The sequence below is a fragment of the Clupea harengus genome, chromosome 6 (assembly GCF_900700415.2).
Source record: "Clupea harengus chromosome 6, Ch_v2.0.2, whole genome shotgun sequence".
NCBI classification, from domain to species: domain Eukaryota; kingdom Metazoa; phylum Chordata; class Actinopteri; order Clupeiformes; family Clupeidae; genus Clupea; species Clupea harengus.
Window position 1 is genome coordinate 29,784,149 of NC_045157.1, and position 14,556 is coordinate 29,798,704.

Genomic DNA, 14,556 nt, shown 5'->3' on the forward strand with positions numbered 1-14,556 from the left:
AACTCAGATACAGTCATTAATCATTTTCTCCTCATAGGTGAATATGTATAATGTATTGGCACAAGTATTGACCTCATTTTAAAGTAATAAACGAGACATTTATGAAGTCATGGGGAAACCAAAACACTGCCTTTAAGGTATAATTTTTTCCACCTAACTTCACCCAGACAAATTACTTTGACCTACTAGTTGTCAGCTCAGAACGTATAATTATGAATTTTGGAGCTGTGGGCTAATTCAATTGACCTTATTTAATATTCAGCATTAAATCTCCAGAACAGAACATTTCCTAATTTGTGAATGAAAAATTGTCTTGGACTCGGATTGCTCTGGTGGTCACAGTGGAGCATTAACTTGCCGTACAGTACATGTTGGGAATGTGAGCATTACTGGGGAAATCAAATGCTAATGCGCTTTAGGTTTTCAAAGGCTTCTCTTCTTGTTTGAAACATCAACCACATGAGATGAGTTTGGCAAGGCGGTGACTCTAGAGCCTCGTTGCCCTGGTTACCACTGTCCGAAGGACCACACGCAGTCCCCTGGGAGCGGTTACCGGAGGAAACGTTGATTTCATAGCGCCAACTGTGCACGGAGCAAAGAGAAAGAGACCCAGGCAAGGACAGCACGGGCCGTTCTTTTCATTGACAAACAATCAAAGTGGGGCGAACAGCAGAATGTATTCTTTTTTAGCATTTATTTGAAATAGGACACTTGGACATAACTGTCTTTCATTTTGAATATTCACTCCTACATATATATACTAATGAATACACGTATGGAGTTTCTAAAGCCATTCAAACACACAAATGACCTCTATCTCTCCACCAACAATCTCCCACCGAAGCTTCTGAAACTCTGATTCTATCTTCAATAAAACTGTAAAAAAAAAATAGCATGAAAGGTTTACAATGGTAATCAGAGAACTATGGATTATTTAAAATGACATATTTAACCAACAGGAGACGTGAGTCAAACCTGAACTTATATTACTCTACCATTAATAATTCATAATCCAGTCCACAAGGGTCTGCAGAAGTAATAGAGTATCAGATAGTAAATGCCTAAAATAGAAAGACGGACTGAATTAAAGTGAAATTTGGATTTCGTCCATCTAAGTGTTTAAAAACAAAAATCCATACATAACACTGACACATACATAGTCCTAGGCGGTATCAAATCTTACTTTGGGTACATTACCCATGAGGCAGCTCTGACAGAGACGGTAAAAAGCACAAACACAGCATTTATCCTCAGGAGGATTTCATTTCTCACACTGAGTACAGATTACATCAAGTCAGTCATCTAAATTCCCTTATCTGGGCTTTGTCAATGCTCAACCAGTGACGAAATGCTGGGAACCAAGATTCCGTGTTCCCAGTTTGAGGAAAAATGATTGGTACCAACATGCCTTATACAGCAAAACTGCCTCCCATCTGTCTAGCTACTCTCAGCCGGAGATGTGGAGCAGTGGACAGCTGCAGAAAGGTGCTGAAAGTTTAGTTTAGTCACAGAGTGCAGAAAAGCTATGCCACGTTGCTGGAAATCATGATCTGTTGTAACCTCAAAGAAAATTCTCCAAATAACTTGTTTCCTTAATGCCCATAGGGGTCCACCCAGTGTCACACTGAGTTAGATCCACAAAGAGAACATTCTTTACATAATTGTGGGGACAATGCCATATGAATTGAGGGCAGATACAGGACAGATAAGGCCATGTCAAACAGAACCCTGACTAACTAGTGGACTGATCTTACCTTAACACTAAGATAGAAAAACAGATGAGATCAATAATCAAACATTTGACTACTATAGTATACAACTACTATACAAAAAGTGCTGCTCCCTCATACATTTCTATGTGCCTCCTTAAATATATCTTTTCAAGCTCACGTCATTGTTGTTATCTGAGTTACAGTTGAACTAAAACACTAGGCATATAATATAAACCATACTCAGTACCAGCCACGATGTCATCATCTCCTCAGAAAATCAATGACTTTTACTCCCCGTGTTATACCAGCCAATCCATACAGTGTTGTAAAATCATGCCTTATTATTACTGAAGAGCACAGTAGCTGCATTCAATTGATTCATTTCTATAATGAAGTAATGAGCATTTTTTAAAGTTTCATTGACACAGCTCTTGAAAAGAGAAAATGAAAAGAAATAACATTCATTTTCTCACACTGCCAGTGAAAAGTCAGGTCATGAATGGAAAAAAGTCTGATCTATTTTAAGACTTAGAGAAACTGTCCCGTACCAATTAACTGATCAGTAGGCTTGTATGCTTCAAGCAAGATGCTGCACTCCATGCTACCATGAACCTGCAAACTGAGATGAACTCCACCCTGCAGGGCCAGATTTACTGTCTGTGAACAATTGTCTCTATGAAAGCATTTGTTACTGTTCCCTCTTACAAGTCGATGATTTTACACAGCCAAGGGAAGGTCAGCGCCAGTCTAGACCATGACAAAGGGACAAGAATGAGTTCGGCCTCATATCTCCAAATGATGTGCAGTTTGTTCATAAAGCCATGTCTTGAACTACAAATCCCAGGGGACGCCGTTATGGGTCTCTCCTAGGCAGGAGGCTGAGGATGAGCTCACCCACGCCCAGGAAGTACACAACCTGGGCAATGCCAAAGAGGGGTGCTATGACCAGAGCACGGCAGTATGCACCCTTCAGGAAGGCGGAGGGACCCTCGTGGCGCAGGATCTTCCTGAATTAAACCAAAGAATGGACAAGTTCTTCATTTTCCAGTTGAGGTGTAAAGAAACAGTTGGGAAAATGTAAATGTAAAATGTCTGTCAAACCTAGCCTATGGTTTTAAGCCATGATAGTTTGCACTATATTATAGACTAAAAGCATAATAGATTAGCCTTTCACCTATAAGCCCTGAAGACATGTGCATTTTAGTGGCGTTACTGAATTAATGTCCATTGTCCGTTTGACTTAATGTCCATGAAAGCACCACATGATACCTTATGCAGTCGGTCACTCCAGTGTAGGTGTCTTCCTGACCTCCTCGAGTTAAAGACTGTAATCTGGTTTTAATCACTGAAACAGACACATGCACAGGTCCACAGTATTTAGCCCAAGCCAGCTATATTGTACAATATTCCAACATATACATCATCATGAGCTATAGTAATAATACTGTTCAAAAGAATGTACATGCATAAATACAAACATGTACTGTGTACCCCTACAGACTGTGAGATGCATTATGAGAGAGCAAATATGGCACAAATACCATCCACCGGGTTGACAGCCACGGCAGCAGTACTGCCTGCCACGCAGCCAGAGGTGAAGGAAACATAAAATGGGGCAGGTCCCTCTGCCCCAGATCTTCCCAAATTGTTCAGATTGGCAAACAGAGGGAAGTAGATCATAGAGAAGGGAACATCCCTGCAGAAGAGATAACAGGATGACAGTTCAATACAGACGTGTTTATGCGTGTTTGTGTTTATGTTTATGTGTGTTTGTGTTTATGTTTATGTGTGTTTGTGTGTGTTTATGTGTGTTTGTGTCTGTTTATGTGTGTTTGTGTGTGTTTATGTGTGTTTGTGTCTGTTTATGTGTGTTTGTGTGTGTTTATGCGTGTTTGTGTTTATGTTTATGTGTGTTTGTGTGTGTTTATGCGTGTTTGTGTTTATGTTTATGTGTGTTTGTGTGTGTTTATGTGTGTTTGTGTCTGTTTATGTGTGTTTGTGTGTGTTTATGTGTGTTTGTGTCTGTTTATGTGTGTTTGTGTGTGTTTATGTGTGTTTGTGTGTGTTTATGTGTGTTTGTGTCTGTTTATGTGTGTTTGTGTGTGTTTATGCGTGTTTGTGTTTATGTTTATGTGTGTTTGTGTCTGTTTATGTGTGTTTGTGTCTGAGAGACACTGACAGTCTGTATGCATGTGTGCACGGACATGCGTGTGCGTTTTGCTCAACCTCAGTAGCGTGGCTCCAAGGCCCTTGTACAGTCCAGTGATTCCTTTCCTCTTCAGAAGGTCTTCGGTCAGCTGAAAGGCTGTGGGAGACTTCAGTTCCAGGTGGCCTGAAGCAGCTCTCCCCTGAGCCAGTGCAGTCGCCTTCCTTTGGGCCTCTGAGAAACATCCACCAGCATCGGCCCAGCATCATCAACATGGGACAGGATGGCATGGTGAAAATACCAGTCTCCCTCTTACCTATCAGCCCAGCATCATCAACATGGGACAAGATGGCATGGTGAAAATATCAGTCTCCCTCTTACCTATCCGTCCAGCATCTTGGAGTTGAATCTTCAGCATCTCCATTGGGGTGGTAACAATGACCTGTTGTGTGCACAAACAGTAATATCACACACTGCACAGCTGCAGGCATGGGTCTGTGTTCATCATTGGAGATAACGATGTCTCTGAGACCAGGACTGGACTGGCTTCACAGCAAAGCCATCTGGCGCTGCAGTGTTTCTCAGAGCCACATGGGGGCAACAGGGAAACGCGGTATCATAACTCACCTGGCAGGTACCTGCTCCACAGCCGGCCAGCATCTCTCGCAGCAAAGTCAGCTTCTGGCTAACAGGGGGAGGGAGGTGACATAAAGCAAAACAAGTATTTGACAACTCTGGGATTAATGCATATCCTTATTCATTCATTGGAGGCACAGCTTTAGCAATGTTCACTAATTATGAGGCAAAGATACAAACATACACACATGCACACACACACACACACACACACAGACACACATATACACAGTCGCAAGCTCACACACAGGCAGCTTTAAAAAGTTAATAATTCACCAGCTCAGCTCCGCAGAACAGTCAATAATTCAACAGCCTGGTTTTAGTTGTCATGGAGACATACAAAAATAGTCCAAAGATAGTCCAAGAAGACACAACAGTGTGGGTTTGTGAATGATCTCAACTTTCCAAAACATTTGCCATAGATCAAATGATACACTTTCTTCCTAAAATAAACCACAATTCCATTTTCCTGCGACTCCTGTTTCAATCAATATAATTCATATTACAATGCTTCAAAATAAATACAGTGGCTACAGAAATAATCTTTTATAGTGTAGTGTGTTTATCATTGTCGCATACCCATCCTTAGAAAGTTGTTGTCGAAAGAAATCATTAGCAGCCAGCTTTATGGCTTTCTCTGGGGTGACCAGGGTTAGGTTTACTGCTGCACCTTCAAAACATTCAAAGCATAAGGAAAACTCATGTTCACAGTCACAGTTGTGTACATTATGTGTACATTGTCAGATGATGGGTAAATGGGTGAATTGTGATTGAATTGTATATGTTTTCTATTTGCTCAGACTTACCTCTGTACATCCCAAAGTAGCCATCTGAGCGAACGGTTTTGATAAGGCAATCTGACCTGTAAGAGGCATGATGAGTGAAAACATTTTCAGCTGAAGGAAATCAGAAATACTTCTATGTAATATTACTTGCTGAATCTCTATGCAGCTATGGCCAGCTGAGTGATTGCAACATAAAGATGGACTGGTCAGCACATTGGCATTTCAAACCAAAACAATAAACAAGCTTTGTTTGTTCATTAAACTGTTGGGAAAAATGCTATAACTATAGGTGACAAGAGGATATCTCTCTAACTATTCCCTGATTTTATAGGTAATAAATTATACACATTTTGTAGAATGCCCCAAAGTAAAAAACAAACCACAAACCATTCCATTTCCATGTCAGAACTGCCAGAAGACGCCATCAAACACAGATGAGCTAATTTTCCTCCCATGCTTTCTAATTAGATATGCGTTGCATTCCATGTACACCGTGTTTGAAAATGAGTGTTCTAAATGGCTGCTGAAAGCAATAATTTAAAGTTATTTACAATAGAAAATAAGGTGGCCTGGAAGTTTATGGTTTCTCCATAGTCGCGTAACATGTATTCTGGATGTATAAGGGGGGTGGGTCGGGCTATTGTTTTATTTAAAGGGATATTTAGGTAGCCAACAAACAAACCTAAAGTACCTGACACATATACTTAAAAATATATTATAATAATGTTTTGGAGGTTTAAATTGCGGGGGTCAAATTGACCCCAAGGATAAAAGATGTTAGTACATTTGAAATTTGAAGTAAATTTGGAGGGTTAAGAAGCCATCTGTATGATGCTGGAAATTGAGCTGAGTGTTAATCAAGAGACTTAGCTCATCATGAGTAAATGTTCCTAAGAACTTCAAACAGTCAATAACGCACTGAATCGGTCACTGAGCGAGTGACTGGTGGGCTTTCCTTGTTACCGTCATTGCTATTATGGTTAGGAGTGCAATCAGTTGTTACCATTAGCTAATAAGTCTGGATGTTGGCACACTTGGATCCATTAACTTGAGTGTGTGTACATAACTCTTCATCATGGCAATTTCTGGTTACTAACAGGGAGGTTTTGCCTACATGCTGTTGTAGAGACGAGACCCATTCTGTTGATTCTGGAGCCTAGTCTTGGCCAAGTCGATTGGAAACACACAAGTAACTCCAATCAGTCCAGCTATGCCTCCATTTATAAGCTTGGCAGGCAAACTGAGAGATAAAGAAATAGAGAGAATAGGAAAACATTATATCTTATGTCTTACATGAACCACAGAGATCACTTATAAAATATATATCATAAAGAAAAGTAACAGTTATATTTTGGGGAAAAGATTACCTGATTGTGTTGTCAGCCATCAGTTTAACTCCGGAAAAGGCCCCCCAAATGCAGACAGTCTGTCAACCTGAAAACCAGTGTACCGTGGGTGTGTCAATATTTACATACATACATGTCCTCATCGCATTTAATTTGCCTTTCTGTTTTACATGCTACACAACAGGTGTCACAATGTTGAGAGTTCACATATTTGTGTCAAGTCTAGTAAAAAGAATAACCAGCCATCTAAGAGTTACAGTTAAATGAAACTAGTGAAATAAGAACCCTGTAGACTGTAGGCAGTGTATGAGTCCTTCACATGTTTTTTTTTCTTTCTTGATCCTCTCCTGGTGAACCTCAGGGTACATCTGAGTAAAAACTGGCATCATTATCATCATCATCATCATCATCATCAGGATCACCATAGCTGTTTCCAGTTTGTCGACTACTTCAATTTGATCTGGTAATCTAATCTCTCTGTGCTATTACTGTCTTTTATGGCCTCCCTGAGGGGGGAATCTGAGGTGTATTGGTATTATGCTCTGTGAGCCCTGTAAAATGAGCCGACTATTAAAAAGAGGGAAATTATAGACGCTGTCACACCCTCTATCTAAGCCAATCTTGCCATTCTGCCACTCTACTGTGTTCCTTTCTTACTCTCCAAATATTGAGATCCATACCCTTTGGCTAGAAGTGTGTGTGCCTACGTGCATTCGTGCCTACACAATGATGGTTTTGTTTGTACAAAACAATGTATTCAGTATGTGGGGAACATACAGTAGTTTACCTCATACAGCCATATCAGGCAGCATCTTAAACACAACCAACATCCAACATGAATCTTAAGCACACACTGTGGTACAGTAACCATAGCAACTATTCACAGGCGCCAAACCAGTGCTATAATTACCATGGTAACAAATAATTGAAAAGCAAAAGTTGTGATAATTTGTGCCAAATACTTTTTTGATGTGTAGCCTACACACAAGACCGTGCCTACTGATCAATGCATATCCCAGATTCATGACAAAAAAAAAGCCATGTCAGAGCCGTCCTAAAGAACATCTAGAGACAATGCAGAGCATAAGCTCACAAGTACCACTCTGAACTACACAACTCAAAATGTCATTGGCCAAACCGCTCTACTCTACCATGAAATTATATGAAGCACACCATCTCTCTGCGATGTCAGAGTTGTGTAAGAGATATTTGAGCTCTTTGCTTCTCTCTCTAAATCCCATTTTCCCATTGCTCTCTCATTCCCTCTCTTTCCTTCTCCAGCCTGTCTGAGTGCTTTCTGTTCCGGTCTCCCTTACAGACAGATTTGTAACAATACACCTGTGACCTAACCTCTGGTTTTGTTTCCAAAATAAATGGAGCTACTGTGCTTTGTATATCTGTGTGACTGTCAGTGAGAGAGTGAGTGTGAATGAACCTACTGAATGTAGGTTTGCCAAACAGCGCTACGTTGCAAACACAAGATTGTTTGAACATGTTATTTTTTCATTGATGCATTTGCTAAATTGATTAGTGGTGTATATACAGAGCCATATACACTGTTTTATTGAGTTTCACATATGGAAAGCACATGAGGATAGGGATAGGGTTGTAATATATGAAAAAGGATAGGGATCCCTAATGTAATATAGAACACCCCTTTCACTAGAGATCCACTGAGTATCAGTCATGTAGGCAATCACAATGATACCAAATACCAAATACCAAAAGAATAGAATAGATACTAAAATGGCAAAACCATTGAGACAACTTACTATTTTGACCTGAATTTAACACATAGCAGAATGCTCATTATGACTGCCTACCAGTATGCATTATCATCTTACTAGCGGATGTTTGTGTGGCATGTCGTGTTTAACTGAGTAATCAAAAGAATCGCTGTACTGATTTTTTTTATTTTCAACATAAAGAATGGGCATATGATCATTTTCCCAGTGATAAAAGTGTTAAGGTATTGGAATGATTATAACCATCCTGAGAAGTAACACTTAAATTTGTTTTTAATCTAAAAAAAACAAGGGAGCAACAAGCAAAATGAAAAAGAAAAAAGAAAGAAGAGACTAATCTTACTTGATTGGTGGACGGTGTCCCTGCATACCATGGTCTTTCACGTCTTCTTGGTTTTTCCAGTCTCTCAGCCCTTCTCCTCGTCTCTCTTATCACCCTTACAGTTGAGCCTTCACCAGCAAAGGAGCGGTTTTGAGCACTGTTCTCATTGGTTGGCCACAGGTGAGGTCTGGCTAATGAAGCCTGTGTATTGTTGCTTGTGTTTGTGAATGCATGTGTGCATATCTCTCTGTGTGTGTGTGTGTGTGTGTGTGTGTGTGTGTGTGTGTGTGTGTGTGTGTGTGTGTGTGTGTGTGTGTGGGAAGGCGGTATAATGTTTCTACAAAAAACTTTACACACTGCACACAATACAGGGGTAGGCTTGAAAGGTACTGAAGGAGTGCCCTGTCTGATGTCTGCCCTGAATAGGGGAATTGTTTTTGCACCTGAGTTAGGCTGCCCACCTTTGTGGACCGGAGCGAACCACATCATAGTAACCTTGTGCCCTGAGTAAACCACATCATAGTAACCTTGTGCCCTGAGTAAACCACATCATAGTAACCTTGTGCCCTGAGTAAACCACATCATAGTAACCTTGTGCCTAGAGACTGGCATGCTCAGAGTTGGTGTGAGACACTGAGGTCAAAGACAAGCTAAGAAATGTGGAAATAATTTGAGTGCGTCATTTTTATATTACAGTTAAAAAAAGAATGAATTCACTATTCTGCTGTCTCGTCAATAATATTATTTTTCTTTTCCCGTGTACCCCTCTAAGGACTAAGTATCAGTCATGAGACAAAAATCACAGAAACCAATTTAGCTAATTTCTTCATTAAGGAATGAAGTGACCAACGGAAAAAGTATTCAACATTCATGTAACAGACACATGTGAATCTGTTTATGAATGTAGCTGTTGTAAAATTAAAAGGTGTAATTTTATTGTGTTCAAGTGCTCAATTTCTTTACATAAATTCTCTTCAGGTTTGCACAAATGTAAACAAAAACAACAAAAAAACATAAAAAATGGATTAACTCTCTACAGGGGATGATTTCATCAACCTTTGGCATGAAGAGCCTAAACAAGGACATAAATATAATAATACTGCAGGAGACATAGTGCACAACTGATGTGGCTAATCAGAGAGATCGTACTACCATCTCGGAAATGTACTACAGTGCGCAAAGGCAGGGACTTATTTATATAATGGTATAAAACCAAATTAAATAATCATACAAACATTGTAAAAAGGGCAAATATCATATATAGATTTAAAAAAAATGACATCCACAGCAAACGACACATATCTCTGTGCAATATATATTCCGCTTTCAGATTCCCCATATTACAATGAGGATATGTTCCATGAATTGGAAACTGAGACGTGCCATTTCCAGGCCCAGAGAAATGTGCTCAAATGTGGAGATCTGAATGTCGGAACAGAATCACAACCTGATACTTTGAACACTCAAGGAGACCATTACCAAAGGAGACCATTACACAAAATGTCCCTATTGACATGATATCTTCTCACAGGAAGAATTCTGATCCCTCAACAAACCGAAATGGGAGGAATCTCTTGCAGCTCTGTCGAAATCTGGGTCTGTACATTGCCAACAGTAGGTTACGAGGGGACTCATTGGATAGATTCACATTTTGCTCACCTCTTGGGAATAGTACTGTGGTAGACTACATGATAACAGATATAAACCCTTTTTCTATCAGATCATGCACTGTTAAACCATTAACACCTCTGTCTGATCGTAGCCAAACCACTATGTATCTAAAATAGAGAAGGAATAACACCACACCTACCCAGCCCAATAAGCGGTCCCACCTCAGGAACCCATACAGATGGGCCCCAAAAAAGAACATTCAATCATGCAGTGAATGATTTGAAAGAAAGAGCACTCAGGGCTTTCTATGCCATAAAATGACAAAATCCTGTAGAAATTTCAATCCGAATCTGGCTCAAAATGTTCGAATTCGTAATCGGGCAAATTGGCCCTTATGGCAGTGAGGTGTGGGGTCCACTTACAAATCAAGAATTCAACAAATGGGATAAACATCCAATTGAGACCTTGCATGCAGAGTTCTGCAAAATAAGTAGGCTACACAGATGTGCCATAAACAATGCATGCAGGGCAGAATTAGGCCAATATCCATTGATGATAAAAATACAGAAAAGGGCAATCAAATTCTGGATGCACTTAAAAAGCAGTGACCCCCCACTACTACCATTATAAAGCCCAGCAATACCAAGAGTTGAGCAAAGAAACAGCTGGCCCTGGGCCTGAGTTCTAATTTGATTGTAATACTAGTAAGAAGTCGAATTCAGGAAGACGACCTCTTGTCTGTGGCAGGATAACGACCACATTTTAATGTTTCAAAGGAAGGGAAAACGTGATTGTTGTAAGTGTTTTTTTTTTTATATATATATATAAGGTTTTTTTAAGGAGGGAGGTGAAACACTGCTTCGCCTGTAGTCTTAGAGAAAGACTACTCTGCCCCATACAGACATAATACGATTTCTTCTGACGTGAATAGCCCACATGGTCTGAGCGCGCGTACGGAAGGAAACCGATATAATAGACACTTCTCTTCACCAATTGAATTTCACATAGGCCCGCCTACTGAAACTTCTTCCGTTTTCCAAACCAACGCAACTTCCTTTCCGCCCGTACGAGCTCTGCCGTGAACACGACATACCACGCTCTCAGAAAAGTGAGTCTTGGATTAAGTCTTATTTTGTGGATAACCTCAAAGAAATGTAGCTAAAAATGTGACGTAAACTGTGCATTTGACCATTGTCTTATAAATAGTGAATATACATTGATGTGGAGCAAAGATTTTATGTTTATTTACTGAAGGATGCTAGCTGCTGTCCGCTAATGCTAGCTCCCTTGGAATACCATGCGTGTCCGTCTAAAGTGTCCCCGCTTTCACAATTTAATGGAGGAAATGTTGAACGCTGTAGTGATACCTTTACAGCGTTAATGCAGTTGTATTTATAACAAGGGGTCGCACATTTCTTACCTGAAGTAAAATGTACGAATGAATAAAACGGCTAGGCAACTTGCTACCTAGATCAAGATATGTTTGATTTAACGGGTTGGATTTAACGTGTGTGTTTCTGTTGAAGTCTAATGTTTCTGTTGCTTTTTTATTTCAGGATGCGTTACGTAGCTGCTTACCTGCTCGCGTCCCTCGGTGGCAAGGATAGCCCAAATGCCGCCGACATCAAGAAAATCCTTGACAGCGTTGGTATTGAGGCCGATGACACACGCTTGGACAAGGTATATTTGTCTCAGCGTAACATATTGACAGTGAAGCGGGTCGAGTTGGTTAAGCCTCAAAACGATTTACCGACATGCCATACGGACAGCCTTTATTTCCTAAATGTGTTATCAGTTTGATATTCTGAGAAGTTTACCAGCAACAGATTTACAATAGTTCAGACCATCTTACTAAATGTTTGGGGTTGCCACATTTTCTGTGGGATGCAAGTGGAAAGCACAGTCGGCAGATCAGATGCTACTGAGTTGCTCCCATTTGAATGCCCTGCACATACTTAATGTTACATTGCTTGTTGCTGTGTGATAGTTATCAGAAGGCTAATCAAATCAGTATGAATTCTCAATGTAATCTTGAACATGTTATGCTTGCAGGTCGTCTCAGAACTCAGTGGCAAGAGTGTGGAGGAGGTGATCGCTCAGGGTGAGTTTGTTCATATTCATTCCAGCAAAGAAATGGCCATAAAAGCCAATATCTAAACATGTGTTTCCAACTAACCTAAACCTGGTACACACCATGTAGATTGTGATGTCCTGGATATTAATGCATCTCTTGCCCCATAGGCTACGGTAAACTGGCCAGCGTACCCTCCGGAGGCGCTGTGGCTGTGGCCGCCTCTGCTGGTGGATCTGGTGGTGCCGCTGCTCCTGCTGCCGCAGGTTAGTTACTCCTATAGGGCTGTGGAATGCTATTGCGCTCAGTAAGACCAACAAGTTGGATGGAGTCTCACATGCTTGTACACTTGTGGTGTTTTAGAAGGGTAGTATAATCTAAGATGTGTATCAATACCTGCTACTGGGACTAGGAAGACTACCTCTGGTTATTGATCACGAAGATCATTTTGCCCCCCAACTGGGCACCAATGATCCCTTTCTGAGATCCTTTATTGAAAGTAAATATGCTGTAGGTGTATAGTTAGTAGCTGGTCACAGGTATGCTGACCCTCTTTCCACAGTACTCATCAGCAAAGTCAGTCAGTAATCCCTGTGCAAAGAACACAACCCTCTATATATTTTTACACACGAGAGCTAGGTTTCCTACTTCGAGATGTAATCTAGCCAATTCAGGATGTGAGTTTGTTGCTTTTGCCACGTTTGGCCTTTGACACCTGTCCTTCTATCCCCAGCTGCTGAGGAGAAGAAGGAAGAGAAGAAGGAGGAGTCTGAGGAGGGATCCGATGATGACATGGGATTCGGACTTTTCGATTAAACTCTGAACCAAGCTAATAAAATATTTGTATAAACGGCCATTTCTGAGAATCATTGCACAGCCACGGCTGTGTTCCTCTACACCAGTTACATCTGTTTGACCAGCTTCTCTTGAACACATAGGGGATAAGTCATAGACCTAAAGAATCTTATAGTTTCTCCCTCAGCAGGTACTGTAAAGCAACTAATGGTGGATAGTTATGATGGCAGCGTTCTGCTGCTGCACAGTCATCTGTGGGGGGGGTTTGGGGGGCGGGTGTAATAACATTGTGTGCTGTGAAGTTGTAAAATGTCTGAAGAGTTTAGAAATAGGATATTGGGAGATAACGGAACTTCAGTTGATCACAGGTCTTCAGAGGTAAATGGAGGCATTTAGGAGTTTTTAGTTTTTCCAATAAAAATGAATTAAGAGCAGCAAAGGCCTTAAGTCAGCACCATCTTAGAACTAGCTGTGTTGTACTTTGAGGGATTGATATTGAGCAACATTTGTACTGGTTGCCATAAATTGTATCTTGGGCTACACTGCTAATTTTGAAAACTTTTCGTGCTTTCTGTGATGGTTTACTTTTCAGGCACAGTTAACTTCATAAGGTCTAATCAAAGAACTAATTTGCTTTACAATCTGCAAATCTGTACAGTCGCTCTTTAACAAGCCTCAGGCTGGTCAAGTTTTAGATGAATTTACCTTTGATACTGGATTTCCACCTTTCGTGATGGGAATGGTAACCAACGTGGTCATTATTTCATCTGTATGTCAATCATGTTTATTGGCATTAACATTGTCACATACAAGGAATTTGACTCTGGGTTTAGTGGCTCTCAATGTACTTACACTGAAATATACAGTATATCACAACAGTTTAGGATAAAATAAATAAATATCATTTGTATTCAACTGTTCATTAGAGTGACGGCAAAGGGGAAGAAACTGTTCCTGTGTCTGGTGGTTTTGGTGTACAGAGTTCTGTAGCGCCTGCCAGAGGGGAGGAGTTGGAACAGATTATGTCCAGGGTGTGAGGGGTCTGCAATGATTTTCCCTATAATAATAATTTCTGCAGACCTGACTGTAGTCTGTTCCTGTCCAGTTTGGTGGCTGATCCAAACCAGACAGTGATGGATGTGCAGAGAACAGACTAAATGACTGCAGTGTAAAACTGGATCAGCAGCTCCTGAGGCAGGTTGTACTTCCTGAGCTGGCACAAATATATCTGCATATATTTTTGCCTGGTGTAATTGGCATTAACCTGGAATTGGGACCGAGTGGAATAAAAGCAGAGGAGATCTGTGCTGCAGAAGCTGACTATTTTCATAGGAAATATGCAGGTCTGAAGTGGTTAGGATCATTTCCCTCCCAGCCCTAGTGGTTG

At 40.6% G+C, this 14,556-nt stretch overlaps 2 protein-coding genes across 2 annotated transcripts; one reads left to right on the plus strand and one right to left on the minus strand.

The window, feature by feature from the left end:
* Positions 1-2,392: 2,392 nt before the first annotated feature.
* slc25a22b (solute carrier family 25 member 22b) lies at positions 2,393-6,554 on the minus strand (the record flags this gene model as incomplete). Its single annotated transcript, XM_031568712.2, has 9 exons — positions 2,393-2,719; positions 2,982-3,057; positions 3,254-3,408; positions 3,939-4,092; positions 4,240-4,300; positions 4,486-4,543; positions 5,074-5,164; positions 5,301-5,356; positions 6,394-6,554. Coding segments are annotated over 9 exons (966 nt in total), but the record flags the coding sequence as incomplete, so codon positions are not given.
* Positions 6,555-11,301: 4,747 nt separating this feature from the next.
* On the plus strand, positions 11,302-13,230 carry rplp2l (ribosomal protein, large P2, like). The gene is made up of 5 exons (XM_031569705.1): positions 11,302-11,411; positions 11,860-11,983; positions 12,356-12,404; positions 12,545-12,640; positions 13,108-13,230. The coding sequence occupies exons 2-5, from the start codon at positions 11,861-11,863 to the stop codon at positions 13,188-13,190; spliced, it is 351 nt and encodes a 116-aa protein (XP_031425565.1). The 5' UTR covers positions 11,302-11,411; position 11,860; the 3' UTR covers positions 13,191-13,230.
* Positions 13,231-14,556: the final 1,326 nt, after the last annotated feature.